The following is a 19481-nucleotide window of genomic DNA, read 5'->3' on the forward strand; positions in this document are numbered from 1 at the left end:
AAGTGCAGCGTGTCATTTCAGTTCACGGCTAATGTATAGTTAGCGTTATTCACTTAAACAGCAGAAGGGTCAGACAGAGTGAACTTTGCTCCTCATCCAGTTGTGTTGAACACAGTCACATCAATGAGGATAATTGCAGTTGGTGTCTTAAAGAAACATAACGTTACTATTATAACTCAGTCAACTGGCTAGACATTGCTGCTGCGCCACTTAACACCTGGGAATCTCTTGTTTCAGACGGCCAGGTGGTCCGCTCTCCTGCTCGGCGTGTTCTACGGCAAGCAGAGGTTTGGTAAGTTCATGTCTGCGCATGCGCCAGCAGAGTGTTATTGTCAATGTCCAAATTTCAAAGGCTACAGTTAAACAAAAGTGAAGTAGTATAAAAACGTAATAGGCTCATTTAGTCCAATCAACCTAAGACAAGGCTAGCCTACGTGCAAAAGAAAAAGTACATATTTTATAAAGCAAATATGTTATGAATATTTAAATGTGTCCTGTAAATCTGTACTGCATGATTAGTTACGTGATTGTTTTGAAATATTGACCGGTTGAGGTGTCATACCTGTACAGATTACCTAAAGCCAATTGCTGAGGAGGAGAAGAAGGTTGAGGAGGCAGAGAAAGTGGCCAGAGAGGAGCAGGAGCGCATCGACAAACAACTGGCTGAAGGTAGTAACACAGGACCAAACACTCACAAAAACACAGCTTGCATTGTTGTTTATTTAAATGAAGCAAACAATTGCAACAATATTTTCACAAAATTTCTTATTTACACATTTTTCCCTCATGTTCTGTCTCCTTTGCAGCAAATTCTGACACCATCCTTAAATGAACAATCTCCGAACCTGTGGCACTATGCTCTAAACTCAATAAACAAAAACATATTTTTTATGTAATAATCAAAGTGTTCTTGTTTTTATTTTACTTTAGGGTCTGTTGTCGCATTAAAATAGAACATAATTTGAAACAATTAACCCTTCCAAGTCAGTTTTCAGGTTTAGTTTGTTAGTGTAATACATTGACAGACTACATTGCTCTGTGTGTGTGTGTGTGTGTGTGTGTGTGTGTGTGTGTGTGTGTGTGTGTGTGTGTGCGCGCCGATGCGTGTTGTGTGTATGTGTGTATGCACCTGCCCTTCAGTAGGAGATGAGCCTGGGGGAAGAGCATGGTTGTAATCCTGGCCTAGTTTAGCAGCAATCCCAGGATTGGGGTCAGGGACCAGTAGTAGAAAGTGCAGTGTGGACAGTGTTCCCTCAATCTTGTTGTGTAATATTGTAACCTTCATGATGAACTCTCCCTTACATTATATACTACATGCTATAACGACGGTGATGAAGTGGTGGCACATTTCACGTTGCTATTAGAATTGGTCCTCATTTGTATTAAGTTAAACTAGTCATATGGCTATAAAAGTACATTTCTTTAAGTGGAGGCTATGTTGTCAGTCATTTTAGGTTGTGAACAATGTTCTTTTCAGCATCCAAGAAAATTAATTGACACAGTCATAAAAATACATTTGCTTTATTTGGGTCATCATAGTTCACATGGAGCATTTGAAGTGGCAAGCCTTAAAATAGTACAGGAAATCTACTTAAACATATTATTGGGTATGTTTGCTGCTTATTAAGGTACATTTATTGCCTATTATTACATGGTGATCTGACACACCAGTATCTGAACGTAATACTCAAACATCAGTAAATTGAGGAAAGCATCATAGAACCATATTTCAAACACTTAAGGGAATGAGAAACAACTCCATGACTCATTTTCCAGTGCTTATAAATCACAGACTTTCACTATTAAAAAAATAAGCATCTCTATCTCAACTAGAAAAATATTATTTTTTTTGTATGTATTTACAGGGAGAAACCAAGTATGTACAAGTCATTACAATAAGTTGTTCTTTTGTCTCAATCAGCATTGAAGATGCGTGATGGACTAATTGGTTTCCAAGGTTGGCTCACAACATCCTGGATTCAGGTCTTTGACCTGACTGTGTGGGGTTTTCATGTTCCCCTTCCTCTCTCATCAAAACCCATCATTGTTAGCGATAGCGGAACACTATCATTGCCCATCAACAAGACACCGGTCTCAGAACTGGAGTTTGTCCTCAGGCTGCTGATCCCAGCTCCTATTTAGGATGGGACCAGTGCAGAAAATTAATTTCCCATCAGGGGTTAATGAGTGGTAACCTTTTGCAGCAGTTGGAGACAGATGGCTGCTCCTGCTAGCATGCATTGCTTAAAAGTTAGAATAACTATTGAGGTCCAATCATTCAGACCATAGTAAAGTTAGTTTGATCTGGAACCAAATCATTTCCAGATTAAAAAGACATTTGTCATTCTATATTCATACAATATTACATTGTCAGCTACTTTCTCAGATGTATGTACAGTGTGAAGGCATCATGATTAAGCAACTAAAGGCTGGTTTAAAGTAAAGCAACATTTATATTCCGCATCTCTTCTAAAGAAAATATACATCTTTTACTGCAGCGGTCTCGAGTCATCTACCCTTGGCTCTCTGCAATCAAGGTAAACAAACTCATTTGTAAATGGTAAGTGACTGGAAGAGTGAACATCAAATTATCATTTTTGAACTATTGGAATATATGTACAATAATTCAATTATACTTCTATCTACCCATGAACTAAACTCAAATTCTGAACCCCTAAATCAATATTACAGTAATGTACAGTATACAATATGTTTAGAAATATAATCTACAGGGGCTCTGGCTTTGCAGCAAAGGATTACTTGGATAGTGTGTTCACTCTTACATAGGATGTATTGTACACGGGTATCAGTTACTACACATTTATTTACACATTTCATCCTCTCATTTTTGCTGTGCTTCATAACTAAATGAAATAAATTGTAAAAATAAATATAAAATGTTGTCCCACAACAAACAAGCACACAGAGCACCATCTGAACTAACATTAATGCTCAGAAGACAAGGGGCTGGAAAATTCACCTTTACGCTTGATTCATATTTAAATAAAGTAGAAGTCGTCATGACTAGTGTAGCCATGAGCTGGTGTCCTGCTTTGCTCTGAGTAACATGTTTGGCTCACCTGGTGAGTGTCCCTTAAAGATGTAACGTCTCTTCTTGGTGAGGCTTCTCTCCTCGTTCAGGTTTTTCCTTTTCTGATCGGAAACCAGTTTATCTGATGAAATACTACTGTCCATTCACTCTTGTATCCGTCTTTCTGACTTTATTGCATTTCTTTCCTGGCGGTGAGACTGACTGCTGTGATGCTCAGGTAATTCTGAAGTTGGTCTGTCATGAACCGTCTGTGAGCACTCCGGCTGTTTGACCTTTTAGCACACAGAGCAGGTCTTAGAGCCGCCGCTGTTTGCAGGAGCTGATGGACGAAGACACATCAGAGGAAGAGTCACTACATTTGTGGATCAGCAACATAAATAGGCTTTGTTTGCCCTTGAGACAATTTTAGTATTCAAACTGACAACCAATTTTAACGTTTTAGCTCCAGTCTTCTTTGGAATGTTCACACTTGCTCTACATAGTCACACAAAACATCAGGCGACACATAATGGCGCGACATTGAATAAAATTGTGCTAATGCCATGGCAGCAGTTCTAATCTGTTTCACAGTTGTGTGTTTATTCCAAAGGATTACTGCACCTTTACTGACGGTGTCTTTAGTGCCCTTCTCATCCTCCATGGCTTTGAGTTTAGCCTCATACTCTTCTTTTTTAGCATTCCACTCCTTCCTGTTGTTCAGGATGCCGTCCAGCATGGGCTGGATTTGTGGGTGGAAGCGTGAAAACTCCTGAGAAGAAAAGAGTAAACATTTCAGTAATATAATGAGTGTGCAAAGATAAAAAACAGAGTAGTTTAGGTTAATCAGCTAAATTGCAAGATTTAAAATTACCTTATAGACAAACGTGCAGACAAAGTCAATAAAACCACACTGTAGCTTTGGTAGTTCTGCTGACTTGTTCCTGTCCATCATGGGCTGGTGGGAGGGACAGAAAGCGCTTGAGTCACTCAACAAAACATCATATTGACATCCAGGAATTCCAAAACAGTTGCTGTTTAAGTGACTGGGAATAGTTTGAATTTAGGAAACATCTGTTTGACGTCAACCTTTTTTTCCTGAGAACTTTAAAGACCCTCTTGTGAGTTTACATTTTTTTAACAGTCTCTTGTTAAGCTCAGTGAGCCTGAACGTGTCTATCTACACGCCTTGCTGCTGCATATATCTTCAAGGCAATAGGCCACTGGAGCGTCCGATGCTACTACTAACAGCACAATAAGCAAAAATACAACAGAAAATAAGGCAACATATGTGCTGAGTAATTATTGGCTGCTTTTCTATGTTTATATCATTTCCTATGCAATGTCTTTTGTGTTTTGGAAAGTTGGTCATAGGAAATTAGACATTGTGAGAACTATCTTTAAATATGTTTTGACATTTCTGACACCAAAGTATTATTTGAGGGAACAATTAAGGTAATGAAAGCAATAATTCCACACCACAGATAGCCTGCATGTAGAGACATATTGTATACAGTTTGTTCACTCACAATAGGTTGCTGCTCCAGTACCGTCCTCTCCAGGTCACCCTGCTCCCAAAACTCTGCTGCTACAGACAAGGCAACCTGAAAAATACACCGAGAAATACTGTCAGTAGAAAAGCAGATCTCAGGCCTTCAGTGAGACACTTATTCTTTACATTGTTGTGCTTCTCACCTTGCTCTGTACCTCCCAAGGCTTGGCGATGGCGGACAAGTCACATGCGGTCATCATCATAGCCCTGGAATAAAAATCCCCAAAAACATTTTAAAAATCAAGAACTGTAAAATAAACAAAGCACATTGTACATGTTCATTGTACTCACATGACAATTTCTTTTCGTGTTGTTTCTAGAGACATGAAGTCGACCCACTTCTTTTCATCCTCATATGTGTGTGAAAGGTCAACGATCTTCTGGAACATGGTTCTTTTCCTGACAAGATAAGAGGTCAGGAGCTATTTTAACATTCATCATCATGCATCTTTACAGAAATGAGAAACTGAGCCAATGTGAGATTTTGCTGACTTGAAATAAAGAGCCAGGTCAGTGGCGATGATGGCGATGTCGGTTAGATGGATCACATGGTCTATCTGTCGCCTGTGAAGGTTCTGGTAGATATTCAGTGACTGCAGATGAGATGAGAGAGATGGGCATCAGTCATAGTTCATGACTGATGCGACAAGGAAGAGATTTCAATCACATACAAGTCCAGTTCACCTCGTCAGCCAAGAGGAACTTCCCCATCTCGAGATGGTGTCGTTCCAAGATGGAGGAACCATGCAGCTTCGCCAGAGGGTTCCCAGATCTGTTGGCGTGAAAAAAATTAGATAAAATCCCTCAGATATCAACAGAATTATATTTGACATTAACCGTCAGTCACAATACCGTCAGTTTCATGACTTTGTGGGCTTTTTGAAGGATCATTGAAACTTTGTGCCTCACTTTCAAAATATACTCTTTCATATGGCATTCCAGGTTGGCAGCCCTGATGTCTTTTTGTTAGCCACAGAATGAAGAGGTCAAAACTCATACAACACTTGTCGTTTATAGAACAACCTTATTGGAGGACCAACTTGTGGCCTTCATTTAGGTTAACATTTAATACATTTCCAACAACATTTAAACATAAAAAAAAGACTCAAAGCGGTAATCTGTTCTTTTCAATCTGTATGTGGAAAAGATGACTTTGTTGTCATGTCTCCTTACAGCGCTCCAGCAACTGCTCAAGTAATTAAGTTGACTTAAAAAGAGTGTTACCTTGAATTCTAAAACAAAAGAGCATAAAAGGCTAAATGTTCTTTCCTTTTTGTCTTTTAATGGCAGACTAAGTGCTAAAAAAGCAAGAAGTTTGGGGTGCATCCTTGGAAATAATCCATGTGATGATGACAAAGTGCAGCACTAGTGTAGCAAAATGTGCAACGTATAGTATAAATTCATATAGTATAGTGTAAAAGTATAAATTCAGATGTGATTGATTGATTAAAATAAATGTAATCACAATGTCTTTACCTGAGACAACACAAAGTGATATTTATTTACTATTGGTGCATGACATTTGTGTTACATCACTTTGAACTCAAGTGTATGTCCAGCTATAGATAAAGTTTTGGATAGCGTAGGAAGATTATTTTGTTCTACCAAGAAATTCAAACGTTTTAAACATCACTTACTTGACTTGGTACAAATTGTTGGTCCCTCTGTGATCAAGATCATGGAGGAAGCCTGCCGTGATCATGGCCATTACCTCCAAGTCAGTGTAGTACCGCTTCAGCATTCCCGTCTGAGCACACAGAGACACACACACAAAGTGGTTATAACAAAGAATTGGACACATTTTTAGACTTAAGGCATTGATATGGAACATAAAGTACTTGCAGAAATTAAAACAGCTTATATTGTAAATTGATAATGAAACATAGCACCACCGTTAAGAGCGTGAACATGGTCTGTCCCACGTTGAAGCCATGACGCCAGTTGTGGTAGGTGATTTTCCTGTAGCCTTTACTGAGTGAGTACAGGAACCGCACCAGCGCCTGAGTGGAGAAACTTGATTATTCACATGAGCTCGGTGCTTGAGAATACAGGTAATGACGTTGCATGCATGTCCAGATCACCTCTTGAGGGACCTGGAACTTCTTGACCACCCCGACCTCGTAGTACATCTGGACCGCGCACTTCACCAGTTCCATCTCTGTGCAGTTGAAATCAGAGAAGTGGAACTCGTAGATCTCAAACTTCTTGATAAGTGGAGGTAGTTCTTTTTTCTAAGAGGGGAAGAGACATAACAGAAGCAAAGAAAGATGAAACATTGGAAAAACTGACAATTTGGCCCCTCTTCTAAAGATTAGGTGCTATTTAGATGGAAAACATTTCAATGTTACCAGGATATCGAAGAGCTCCTCCTCTTCACAATCTCTGGGCTCACGGCCATATACCTCTCTGGTGTTCTGGGAGAAATGAGAAGAACATTGCAGCTGTAAGTTTGAAATGACTAAATAGCAAAAGCAAAGAGATAGTCGTACTGAACAGAAAGTGTGTAACATGGATGCTGAACCGTTTCCATGTCCTTGTGGCGGACCAACTGCCAGCACAGTCAAAAAAAATAGTTTTAAAGCAAGTGCGGCGATTAAAACTAAGCTATATGAAAGGCTATATGCTAGTGCACACCAATTTTGGTAAAAGCTGAAACTTATCTGAATATTTTGATGCGTACAGGTGGAAAAAGAAAGAATAGAGCACTGACCAGGACATTCTGGATCTCATCGTCCCGACATTTGATATGGTAGAGCACCATGTCTTGAGCAATTTCTTTTCGATTATCCAGCTTGTTCATCTTGTCGTAAGTGTCCGTGTTCAAAACAGACCAGCCCAGGAACTGGGTCAAAGCCTGAGGAAAAGAGGTTGCGTTTTTCGCAGGCAATGCAAATTAAATTGTCTGCTCTAATTTCCTGAACCACGTCGTATCAAGATCAGCTGTATCAACGTTTCTGATTTTCTTTTTAAAAACTGCTTCATTGAGTATTTCATCAATATTGAAAGACTATATGGTGCAGAGCTATGTAACAGAATGTAGCGTTCATGTACCTCCATGAGCTGCTCATCCTGATCATCAAAAGGCTTTCCATCTTTTCTGTTGTAGAAAGTGGCCACGCCAACTATCTCTTCTTTTTTGTTGACGATCGGCAGCGAGAGAACATTTTTAATGGTCCAACCACTGCTGTCAAGTGGCTCAGTCTGAAACACGCAAAAGACAATGTGAACATCTCTGAATTATGTCATGTCTTTCACCTGTCAGCCGAGCCGAGCCCTCTTAAGTCTCCTACCTGAAACTTGAACATCTCGTCAGCAGCAGTATTCATAATGTTACAAATCTGAGGAGCAGAAATACAACAGATTAATGACGGTGGGAGATGGGCCAGAGTACTTCAATTTGGTTTCTCGACGATTCCACAGCTTGTCGTAATGTAATGAAAAGAAACTCACAAAACCGCTCTCAGCAACATACGTGGGCAGGCCGCTACACAAGGCCCAGTGGTCCGGAGTCGGGGTGCTGTGAGACGGACAAGCGAGTACACAAGTCAGCAGATATGAGCACACATTGTGTGCAGACTGAGTTTCGGGGCTACAGACTCTCTGTTGTGTAATAATGGGAATCCAGTTTTTAAAATAGTACTTAAATACACCAATTAGACTTCGAGCCCTGATCTCCAAAATGTTGCTAGTTCTGTGGATTATAAATAACTACGACTGATTTATTGGTATTTTCTTATATGTTGGTTATGGATCCATGACCCCATTTTGAATCAATGTTAGGACAAAAAACGAAAGCTTTACTTACGGTATTACTTTGATGTCTTCTTTTCCGTGGAGTATATAATCAATCACTTTGTAGAAAATGACCTCCTGTTGGGAAAATAAAACACAAATTAAGTTACAACTGAAAAAAAATAAACAAGGGTGACATATGTACTGCTAAGCAGAAAGTTTGACAACAATGTCAGATATATTAAACAAAGAACAATGTATACCCTGCCATCAGGAGTGACAGGGCCGGAGTAAGGCGCCTGCTCTCCCATCAACACTGGCCAAATATCGAAGAACTCCTGGAGGGAAGATCGACACACACATGCAGTCAACACGCCATGGTAACAAATGCAAGAACTTAAAACACGGGACGATACAGGTAAAGACGGAGAACGGCACAGTACCTTCTCCTTTGTCATGTCTAGTAAACCGACAGAGTAGCGGTCGCAGTTGAGGTAGGCTCGGACCGTGTACAAGGCTTTGTGGAACTGTCGCTCGATGTCTGTCAGCTCTTCAAATACCTTGTTGGCCGACCACAGCAGCAGCTAGAGAAACATTGCACAAAAAACACAGCATCCAGTTCACGCAGTGATGATGCACTCATTGTGTATATGAAAAGCCGAACTCTGACTTCTCTTGAAACGTGTGCAGGTTGAACGTCCCTCACCTGTCCTTTACGGGTCTCACAGCTGTGGAGGTAACTCAGGTGGTAGATCTTCAAGTTCAACGTGGCAATTTTCAGATACTTTAAAAACAGCTAAATGGAGAAACAACACAAAGGAAAGCATGATGAGACATGGTGTGTGAAGAAAACGTCTGATTTGATCATATTCTGATAATAAAAGATGTGGTGATGTGTGAAGATATGGGATACAGAAGGAGAGTCATTACAGCAGATGACACGGTGCGCTTTCTGTAAACAGGAGCCCAAGAATGTGCCTTCAGCTTAGACTGTAAACATATTTAAAGTATTCACATCACAGTGTGATTTCTGCTGCTGTCCTTGAGATCACATATTGTGCTGCACTTTATGTCTTTTTGCTTATGATTTCATATACGCTGTTTGTGAAGTCATTAACCTGCTGTAGATCTAAGTCCATAACGCACTTGACCACCTCAAGCTTATTTCCATGATCCTAATTGGGATTAATGACGTAACATACACTGAACTGGTCCCACTCGTAAAGACCTTAATGATCTACCAGTCGCTCCGAAGGGGATTCCCTCACGAGTGCAGTGATACACTGATGGCAGTTGCCTTCATCAGTTGTCATCACAATGTGAGATTCTCAGCACAAATAAATTAAATTCTGTTCAATATTTCATCTTGAAGAAACTATGGTTTTGTGCTTTAACTGCGTGTGCTTTGTGTGTGGGACTCACATCCTCATCCTCAGCAGTGAAATGTGGTCCCGTGGTCTTGTTCAGAGCCATGATCACAGCCACCATGTCTTTGCCGTTGAGGATGGGCGTGGCCAGAATGCTCCGGGTCTTGTATTCTGTGAGGTCGTCGACGAATGAGCTGAAATGCTGGTTCTAGACAGAAAACATGTGTTTTTAGTAAATGTTCAGTGTACCTGGAAGGCTTTTATTTCTTGCTTTCATTACTAATAGTGTAAACATAAAAAAAATAAAGCTTTGAAGGAGAAATTTGGTACAAACTGTGTTTAATAGAGCAGATAATATGCAGTTTATGTTCTCGAACTTGGTGTAAAACATGTCTTTTTATTTCAGTATATTGTTGAGTTTAGAGCCATAGGTAGAGTCTGTAAAGGTCAATTATGTTCCTTCTATCCTCATGAGATGAATTGCACTATTTGAAATGAGTAATTTAACCATTTAAAAAAATCAATCCAGCATTGATTATCAAGGTAATTTCATTATGAAGCTACAACACTTAATTAAAATGGACAAAATACATATTTAGGATGCAGTTTAGTCTGTATGGAGGCAGAGTAAAGTGAGCTGGTTTGGATCTGTTTTAGATTCCTGCTGACTAAATGCCAGAGGCGTCTAATCCACAGCTAGAGCAGAGGCTGATGGGATCTGGAAATAAATAGATTATGTCTGACAAGGGGATTTACACTCTCACATATATGTGTCACTAACTCCTCCTTTACTAGTCTGCACCCATCATCGGTTAAATGTAATGAATGAAAACATACAGATTCGGGAAGGAAAAAATGAATTACATTTTTTTTTTAAAATGCACTAAAACATTGTGTAGTTTTTACTTCATAAACAGAGGATTGGATGCTGAAGCTACACAAACTATCTTTTAAATCATGGCTGCCCAGTACATTTCTTTTCACACCGGTGCTTTATAGACCTGCATTAGAGAATAAAATTGTATTTCTCGATTGCCTCTGTTATGTATCTTATTTGTCATAATGGTGAAAGCATTTAGCATTTAGGTAAAAGTCAAAAAGGATTCTTCTGACACAATATAATTTAAAGGTTGCTCCTTATCTGTCTTTTTTATTCTGTAAAGTTAAAAGCATTACCTATGTGAGCTAGTTATCCTGAGTTTTGATGTAAGAGACATGACAAAGTCTTAGTTCATCTTAGTTAAAACTATAATGTTTAGGATTTAAGAATTGAAGGATGTGGCGCCATCAGGTGGTAGTATCATGAATGACACTGTGACAGCTAACAGTGCAGATATGGGAACCATGCACCCCTTCCATATATATATACTCTGTACAACTCTATCAATCTAATTAGTTCACTCATCAAAGCATTTGTTCCCACTCACCTCTGTGACGTCTTTCACATTAACAGTCTTCTTGGTGAGGGCCACGTGGCCGACTATTCCCATGTCCAGCGGATAGACGATCTCAGAGTCCGGTGGCACGACACAGTCCTCCAGTTGGGCCTCCGTGTGGACGTTGAAGAGCCTTGTGGCGAGCTCTCCTATGCCGTTCCTCTGGCGGTACATGAACAAGCTGCACCGGTCCGCGTGGATGAGCGCACTGATTCTCTTCAGGATCTTGAAGACCACCTTTTCCACGTTGATGTTCTCCTGCATGTCTTTGATCAGTTCATACATGATTTGGCTTTCTTCGAGCTTGAAACAGAGCAGAAATGTGACACATTTTTAGTATTTGTTTTCAGGGGAGATGATTAGGAGCTTCCTAATAAGTGCAGAGGTTATACTGTATATGCATAGGTTTATGGCTGCTCAACTAGGTCTCTCCCTGCTTCTTTTCTCTTGATAAACAAGAAGTGAAATAATGAAATGTACCTGAGTGAGGTCCTTGAACTGGCTGAAGTCAATCTGTTTGTCAGGGAGTCCTGACACCTTTGATAAGGAGGCAGGGCTCATCTTCTTGTCAAAGTACTTTTTAGCAAATGCAGGGTTCTCCTTGAGGAACTTTTCCACGTCTTCCTTTTGCGCACCCATGGTTCCTTCTTCCTCCTCTTCTCCCAAAAGCTCCCGTCGTCTCCCTCTTCAGCTCAGTGATGGAGCCCCCGCTCGGTCAAACGGTACCCTGAAAGAGCTACTTCCAATCTCTCTGAATAGAAATAAAAGGAAAAAGGATAAAGCGAAACAAAGCACATTGCCACCGATTCATCCCGTTACTCCCCGAAAGAAAACTAATCTTACCCAGGTAGTACACACAAAGGGGGAGAACAGAAGTGGACACATTCGAATGCAGGTAAAAAAAATAATCCCCCCTATTAGTGGGATGAGCAGACTGAGTGAGGGAGATCCCTGAGGAGAAGGCAGAGGGCTGAATCCAACAATCCATCTGTCATCAGCAGACAGTGCTGAAGGTTAGCAGGGATCGGCCTCTGCTAAACTTGTCAGCTGATCATCGAGTGACAGATACGTGGGCCGCATTTTACAGCGCCCAGTGTGCTACATTCAGTATGTGTCTAACAGCACATATAGATTACATGAGTATGCATGAAAATATACTGAAGGAAATTCAAGATTTAACACAAAAGGTTGAAAATGAGCATATCCCTCGCTTTAGTTTTACCGCTCTCTTCAATTTCCCATTCCAACCAGTTAGCAATTATTTGACATGCATTTTAAATTGGATAATGAATATGTAGGTTTAAATGCATGTAGTTCTTCGTGTTAAATAAATGTGCACAAAGACAAACAAAGGTAACAGTCAAACAAATAAACAGACATCAATCAGCAAAAACAATGAAGTCGGAAATAAATATAAAAACATAGAAAGATAATTTGTTGAAGATCTACTCACACAATATCTAGTTTTGTAAATGGTTATATGTATCTCGTTTGTGTTAAATGCCACTTCTATGTGCCAATTTGACAAATAAAAAGAAATTGTGACCCCTGTATTTCTGTTACATGTCCTTCTTGATGAATGTTGAAATACAGAAGTATATAAGAAAGTACATCCAAGAGCATTTAAAACCTATCCTCCATCTTCCATCACATTTGTCAGTCTATGAGTGGTCCACTGCAGGTCGTGTTTCTGTCTGTCTCTCACACACTTCTACTTGTACAAGCTCTTTAAGTCCTAATTAAACAAGGCCTCATCTGGCATAAGCCCTATTTAGTTAGGCTACGAGCTGATTATCTCAGCACCCCAACTCTCTCTCTCTTTCTCCGCTTGTGACTCTACGTGCAGTTCCTTTCCCCCGGTCGCCACAGACATGTCTGTCATTACCTAAAAGACTGACGGTTCTGAGATATCCTGAGAGAGCTGAGGGAGTAAAACCAGCGAGAAGACCAACATTCATTTAACATTAATGAGAGAATACTGTGAACAACAACGCACATAGATAAGATGTGGAAAAAGATACATTTTGTGCTTCTGTAATAAAGTTAATCCTTTCATTCAAAGCAAGGAGGACCACTCTATAATAAGGTTCCATAAACACCTTAAACAAAAGGTCATATAGATAATCTGCTTCCACTATAATGCATGCGGCCTACGGCAGGTTTACAGTGTGTTTGTACGACATAGAGTGAGTGAGTGAGTGAGTGAGTGTGTGTGTGTGTGTGTGTGTGCGTGTGCGTGTGTGTGTGTGTGTGTGTGTGTGTGTGAGAGAGAGAGAGAGAGAGAGAGTAAGTGAAGCTGTATAGTGATGTAAGATGTTTACTTTGGTAAGAGTGTGTATTTGTGTTATGTTTCCTGTGTAAAACCTACTATCAAAGCTGATGTACGTTAATGCTGTTCTGTGCAGGAACATGTTTTCTCCACTTTATTGGGCTTTCCAAAGTAAATCCGGTTCAGAAACTAAGAAAATGTGTTTTATTGCACAATCAAGTTTTATCAATTGTTATTGTCATGCCTGAATATCTAACAGTAACTGTACCTCAACTGACGTCATCTACTTTGGACCCTTTAGAGAAATGCAAGACAAGAAAATGACCCAAGTTTCGCGCCATAATGTGCTGTTTCGACAGGGCACTAGCTTGCTGTTACGCTGGTCGGTACTCTGTCTGTATGTCGGTCTGGGTCGCCATGTTTTATCACGTCGTCCTGCTACTTTCATGTTTGGTAATCCTCTTAGAAAGATGCTTGAGATGCTGAGAGCCTGTTCTTGAATCTCATCTGAAAAAAGCCCCTTCTCTGTCAAGCTAGCAGTTAGCGTTAGCAGTGAAGGAAAACATTCTCCCTTCAACAACCACGAGACCTGTGATTCATTTCACGAGAGTTTTGCGTCATCATAATAGCTGGTGGTTTTCTTCAATAGACAGACTTTCAAATGTGCTCCGTTAAAGATAATCTAAATTATTCATTGTGAGGTAACTCTCGTTACTATGTGTGAAAACCTTAAAACTAATGTCAGCCAAATGAAGGCAACAATATTTTGCCAAAAGCCAATCAAATTGCTCAGGGCACTTGAATGGTAAACTTTTTCTCCTTCTTTTCAGGTCATTCTGCGGCTGCCCTTACTGAGTGTGCATGTGGTACGCATTAAATTAGGACATCCCACTTAACATTTCACCTTGAACCTTGAACCTGGCTCATATATCCACTGCGCAGAAGTTTGTGGGAAATCCTATGTATTTGGACGTACCACATCTTTTTCTGGCATACTATACACAGTATGGTAAGATCATTTTAAACAAGCCACAGACCTTAAATTGTAGCATAATGAATGATGCATGACAGCAGCAACCAAGATGTTTTTTGTCAACAATGAATCCAAAATTATACTGTATGTATTTCTGAAAAAACATGAGAACGACATTTAAACATTTCCCTGCATGTTATTTGATCTTACTAGGTTCACAACCACATTGAGTTTGTAGATTCTTGTTGGATATGATTGATCAGTGTGTTCACACTAATTAGCTTCTGAAATGAAATGAGTGCTTGCTTGCTGTTCATGTCACTCATCCATTAACTGCTGTCATGTATGATAGAAGGACAAAAGGTTTCAACAGCCTTCATCAGACATTCAGTGTTGCACATCACTCCTATTGTACTGCTACACACACAAACACACAAATACCTACTCGCTGCAATGCCGACCTTCACCACAAGATGGCAGCAGACCCACATTATCGCACATGTATTCTCAAAGCACTCACACACTCCTTGTCCTGGAGGGAATACATGATAATCACTAGATCTATACATATTTTTATTCAATTGTACAAGTATTCCCTATACTCCTCTGGTAATTTACCATTTCATTAATGTCATACAGCTGACAGTAAATGGAAAGGAATGACAGCGCAGTGGATGACAGGACCGAGGCGGTGTGGCAGATATTCCTAAACCTTTAGATAGCCTAAAAACGATCTTACCCTATGTATTTATTTCTTTTCACATCACAATATACTAAACAACTTAGGACCACAACCCCAAATAGCAGCACATGTCTGCATGTTTTGTGATTGGGGTGTACAGTATGAGCTTAAGGTTTCAGACAGTGTGTGTCTGCAGTCCCTGAACGTGACAGTACTTAAATAGATATAAATACAGTCGTCATGTTGGTCAGCAGAGGCTGTAATCGTTGTGCCTTGTCACAGGTTCACCCAGGTTGTCGGCTAAATGCAGACGTTGATAAGGACCTAAGGCCTTGAAGCATGCTCTGTTAAATAACCCACGTTTGGGCGTGCGGGTGTCTTTATTTGTATAAATGGTTTTAAACAATCAACAGAAGTACTCCTTGTACCATATTTCTTTTAAAACGCCATGATTGAGTCTGTTTCAGACCATACAAGTAGGATTAAAGCACTGAGCAGCAAAACATTACATTATTCTTTTATTTTGTGTATAAAAGCAACAGATTAAATGCATTTAAATAAGTAGAGAACGATAGAATAACCAAGGTACACAGAAAGAAGACTGTGGATGTTTTTTTTTCATGATGTACACTGTTATGCCACAGTAATCTCATGTGATCAGGGTTAATCCAGGAAAACAGAGTTCATTAGTTCACAGCAGAGACTGTGAGAAAATATATGTGTGTGTGTAGAACTGCATGCATGCAAAATGATAGGCCTATTGATTTCCACTTCTCCTCCTGTCGTTAAATTAAATACCTGTGTTTCCAGAGTGATCTTTTCTGTGGTAAAATACGTCTCAAACATGGGGGGTGCAAGCCCTTATCTAACTGTGTTATGAGTGTTGGTGTTATTAAGCGGATGATCTCATTATTTGGAACGTTTGGACAGACTTAGGCTACTTCTTCCCGGATTACACACTGATTACTCAACCACAAGAAGAGAAAATAACCAGGTAGTCCAATTTTCTCTGTCAAGAGGTGTGAGATAATGTTCTCAGCCTTAAACTGTGTTGAACCTGAACTAATAATGAAACCCTACATCCTACATTCTAGTGCAATATTTACGTTCCCCTGTAATTCAGCCTGACTTTGAACAGTGCTTGTCCACACACACAGTTCGTATATTGCTGCATTCACCAAAATCTAAAGAGATATGAAATTAATATCTAGGTCATTACTATGGTTAAAAAATATGACGGATAGATTTGTTAGACTTTAAAGTTCCTTAAGAGGAAATTATCTGTTAAAATGTAGGTCTTTCAGGCCAAAGTATAAGGACTTTATTGACTGAATAGCCAAGAAATAAATGTGTTTATTAAAATGTTAGGGTGTTTTAGCTCGTTTTCTTGTTGATCCTACACAGGCCTGGTAGTTTAGTTTCCCAAGCAGATTTGTGCCTTATGTACCAGTGTGGCACTTTTCCATAAACTTTTAACCCCAGAGTGGCTTTTAGCAGAAGCTCACACTTGAAAACTGCTTTTTCATAACACACAGTGACTCTAATATAACCGGCATAATCAAACAATGTTGGTACTGTCGAGTCAAACCTTTTTAATTAGCACAACATGTTGTCTTCATCTCATAGTTGGGATGTAGATGTTTGCATTTACAAAACTATATGTATATTTTATGACCTATATGAATAGTTTCCCAATAATGTCAAAGAACTAAACTCAAAAGTTTCTGATGCTACTTAAAATTGTAGCTATAAAGGAGAAAGTCCATTTATTTAAAGTGGCATCAGTGCTGTGCCATGAATTTATTCAAATTCTGTTTATGTGTACGTGCTCCTGCTGTATCATTGTGTTTCAGTTACATAAAGGTGTGTTTGTTTTTACAGAAAGTCTTGGCCAGGTTTCAGCGTAGAAGCCAGATTACAGTAAGTATTTCAACCCAACAGGATTACCTCTAGATTTAAGCACCTTATTTAGTTCCGAGAATGAAAATTAGCCTTAAGCTTGTCTGTGGAGGGTGTATATAAAGGCTGCCTCACACACACAAGACCCAATCTGGTGGATAACCACAAACAGTACATTTTTAATTGTTGTTGCTGCTTTGACTCATACAGGTAAGACTCTCATTTTACATCCTGCTTAGTAACTTCTGGATTTTCTTCAAGTTATTTGAAGTGATCAGCAAACGCTGTACCATGATTGTGTTTTCTGAAAGTGTACTTTATGTAAACTCAGCTGTGACTGATATTATTACTTAACAATCACTGCATTGTGTAACGCGGCTTTACAATCTTTTTGCCCGGCCTGTCACATAATGTTACTATTTTCTTTATCTCATTCTAAATGGGAAAATATATTGTTGGCGGATTTTTGCAAATTAGTACATTTTGTGTCAGTAATGATGCTTCAGCAACCGTGTGGGACTCATCCCTGTCTGTCTCTGGTCCTAACGCTGTAATGTGTATTTCATTTCAGAATGGGATCCTCTAAACTGGCCCTGCTGCTGGTCTTGCTGTCCTGCGTAGAGCACTGCCTGTCTGCCTCCTGTGTCGTTGACAGCTTCACAGTCAAAGGGGACTTTGACCCCAAGAGAGTGAGTGAATTGAAACACATCACCAGCATGCATGTTAGGGGAAACAAGTAAGTCAAATCCTTTCTGACTGTCCCCCTCATTCTTTTCCCTCGCAGTATGCAGGAAAGTGGTACGCACTGCAGAAGAAAGACCCAGAGGGGCTGTTCCTGCAGGACAACATCTCAGCCGAGTACACCATCGATGATGACGGCTCCATGACCGCCTCCTCCAAGGGACGTGTCACTCTGTTTGGGTGAGTCAGACAGTGAGGAGAGAGACTTTTCACCCTGCCTTATTTCACTCAGTATCTACAGATAAGATTACATAAATGAAAACCTCCTGACCCCACCTCTCTTTTAACCCATTACTATCAGGGTGAGCGATCAGTTTGGTCACGAAGACCTTCTTGATTCAGTTTTCAGAGTCATTTGTTAGGAACAGGTGTGATTTTATAAATGCACATTCTGAACAGCATTAGCTACAAACTTTACCTGGATTACGGAGGATTATTAAGAAAGGAACGGATGAAGAGGGGGACATTCTACATTGTAATGTGTTCTCGAATGCACAAACAAACTTAAAGACATTCAGCTGATTTAGGCGATTACACCACTGAAAGGAATGAAGGCTTTATTTTGAGAAATGTAAAGTATATTGTATGCATATTACTATGATACAGTTAGGGTTCATACATTAGAGGTTCTGAGGTTCACGCCGCTAAAATGTCCTCGAATTGTAAGAAAGTGACAAAGATAAAAGACCGTTTGACATTTGTTGTCGGCCTACATTTTGACACCGACGTGTGTGTTGCAGCTTCTGGGTTGTGTGTGCCGACATGGCCGCCCAGTACTCTGTCCCCGACCCTACCAACCCCGGCAAGATGTTCATGAACTACCAGGGACTGGCCAGCTACCTGTCCAGTGGAGGTCAGCTGCGCACACACGCCCACCCTCACACCCCTCTCCTATCTCCTCACTCCTCTTCCCACCCGCTAACCGCTCCCTTCCTTCACTAACCAGGTGACAACTACTGGGTGATCGACACCGACTACGACAACTACGCCATCACCTACGCCTGCCGCACCCTGAAGGACGACGGCAGCTGCGAGGACGGCTACGCCATCGTCTTCTCCAGGAACCCCCGCGGCCTGCCCCCCGCCATCCAGCGCGTGGTGCGTCAGAAACAGGACGACATCTGCATGGCCGGAGAGTTTCAGCCGGTGCTGCAGTCTGGAGCCTGCTAAAGAGAAGGAAAGAGCAGGAGAGGGTGAAGCCAGCTGGTTGCAGTCGAGAAGGCTTGAAAGCAAGAAGAGGGAGAATAAAAGAGTGCATGTGCAAGAAGGCCTGTATGAAAGTGTGATAATGTGAGTGGACAGATACAGAAAAATAAAAAAAAGAGTGAAAGGGGGAGGGAAACACGAGAATGTAATCAAGCAAAGAGGGTGTAAAACTATGTACATCTGTTGTTTTAATCCATTTGCTACTCTGTGTTCATCCATTGTTTGTCCAAGAAAATTGTGACTGCTGCTTTGAGAGAGAAAATAAAAGGATATTTTTCTAAACAATATCACTGGACTTGTGTCCATTTTGTGGTGTAAAAACTTTCGAAACATGTATATGTGACTGTATATCAAATCCTTAGTAACAATACATTGCTTGTTGGAAGCATTGAAACAGAGAAATATGTGTCAGCAGTTGAGGCTTGAAAACATATTGTGATCCCTCCTGAGCTCCGAAGAATGCATCCAAACACAACACAACACACACGGATCAGTAATAAGCTTACTGGTGGTCTGATGTGCAGAGACTTTAATCCTCTTACATACAAACTCACCTGTTTGGCTACTTAGCATGATCCAATGGTCAACAATCACAT

General features: G+C 40.3%; 2 protein-coding genes across 2 annotated transcripts; one reads left to right on the top strand and one right to left on the bottom strand.

Moving 5' to 3' along the window:
* Positions 1-3327: 3327 nt before the first annotated feature.
* Positions 3328-11754, bottom strand: pde6b (phosphodiesterase 6B, cGMP-specific, rod, beta). The gene is made up of 23 exons (XM_068574039.1): positions 11596-11754; positions 11107-11418; positions 9735-9887; positions 9019-9108; positions 8756-8896; positions 8576-8650; positions 8386-8450; positions 8031-8097; positions 7871-7918; positions 7632-7781; positions 7291-7434; positions 6929-6994; positions 6662-6811; positions 6473-6580; positions 6218-6327; positions 5265-5352; positions 5073-5173; positions 4872-4979; positions 4724-4787; positions 4558-4632; positions 3903-3986; positions 3653-3800; positions 3328-3371 (listed from the first exon to the last, which is right to left on the bottom strand). The coding sequence occupies exons 1-23, from the start codon at positions 11752-11754 to the stop codon at positions 3328-3330; spliced, it is 2550 nt and encodes an 849-aa protein (XP_068430140.1).
* Positions 11755-17510: 5756 nt separating this feature from the next.
* rbp4l (retinol binding protein 4, like) lies at positions 17511-18973 on the top strand. Its single transcript, XM_068574302.1, has 4 exons — positions 17511-17627; positions 17723-17859; positions 18420-18532; positions 18626-18973. Exons 1-4 carry the CDS (start codon positions 17511-17513, stop codon positions 18847-18849), a joined length of 591 nt encoding a protein of 196 aa, XP_068430403.1. The 3' UTR covers positions 18850-18973.
* The last annotated feature ends 508 nt before the right edge of the window (positions 18974-19481 follow it).

Source organism: Clinocottus analis, unplaced genomic scaffold, assembly GCF_023055335.1.
Source record: "Clinocottus analis isolate CAN_PGR_092001 unplaced genomic scaffold, fCliAna1.0.p SCAF_13, whole genome shotgun sequence".
Classification (NCBI taxonomy): domain Eukaryota; kingdom Metazoa; phylum Chordata; class Actinopteri; order Perciformes; family Cottidae; genus Clinocottus; species Clinocottus analis.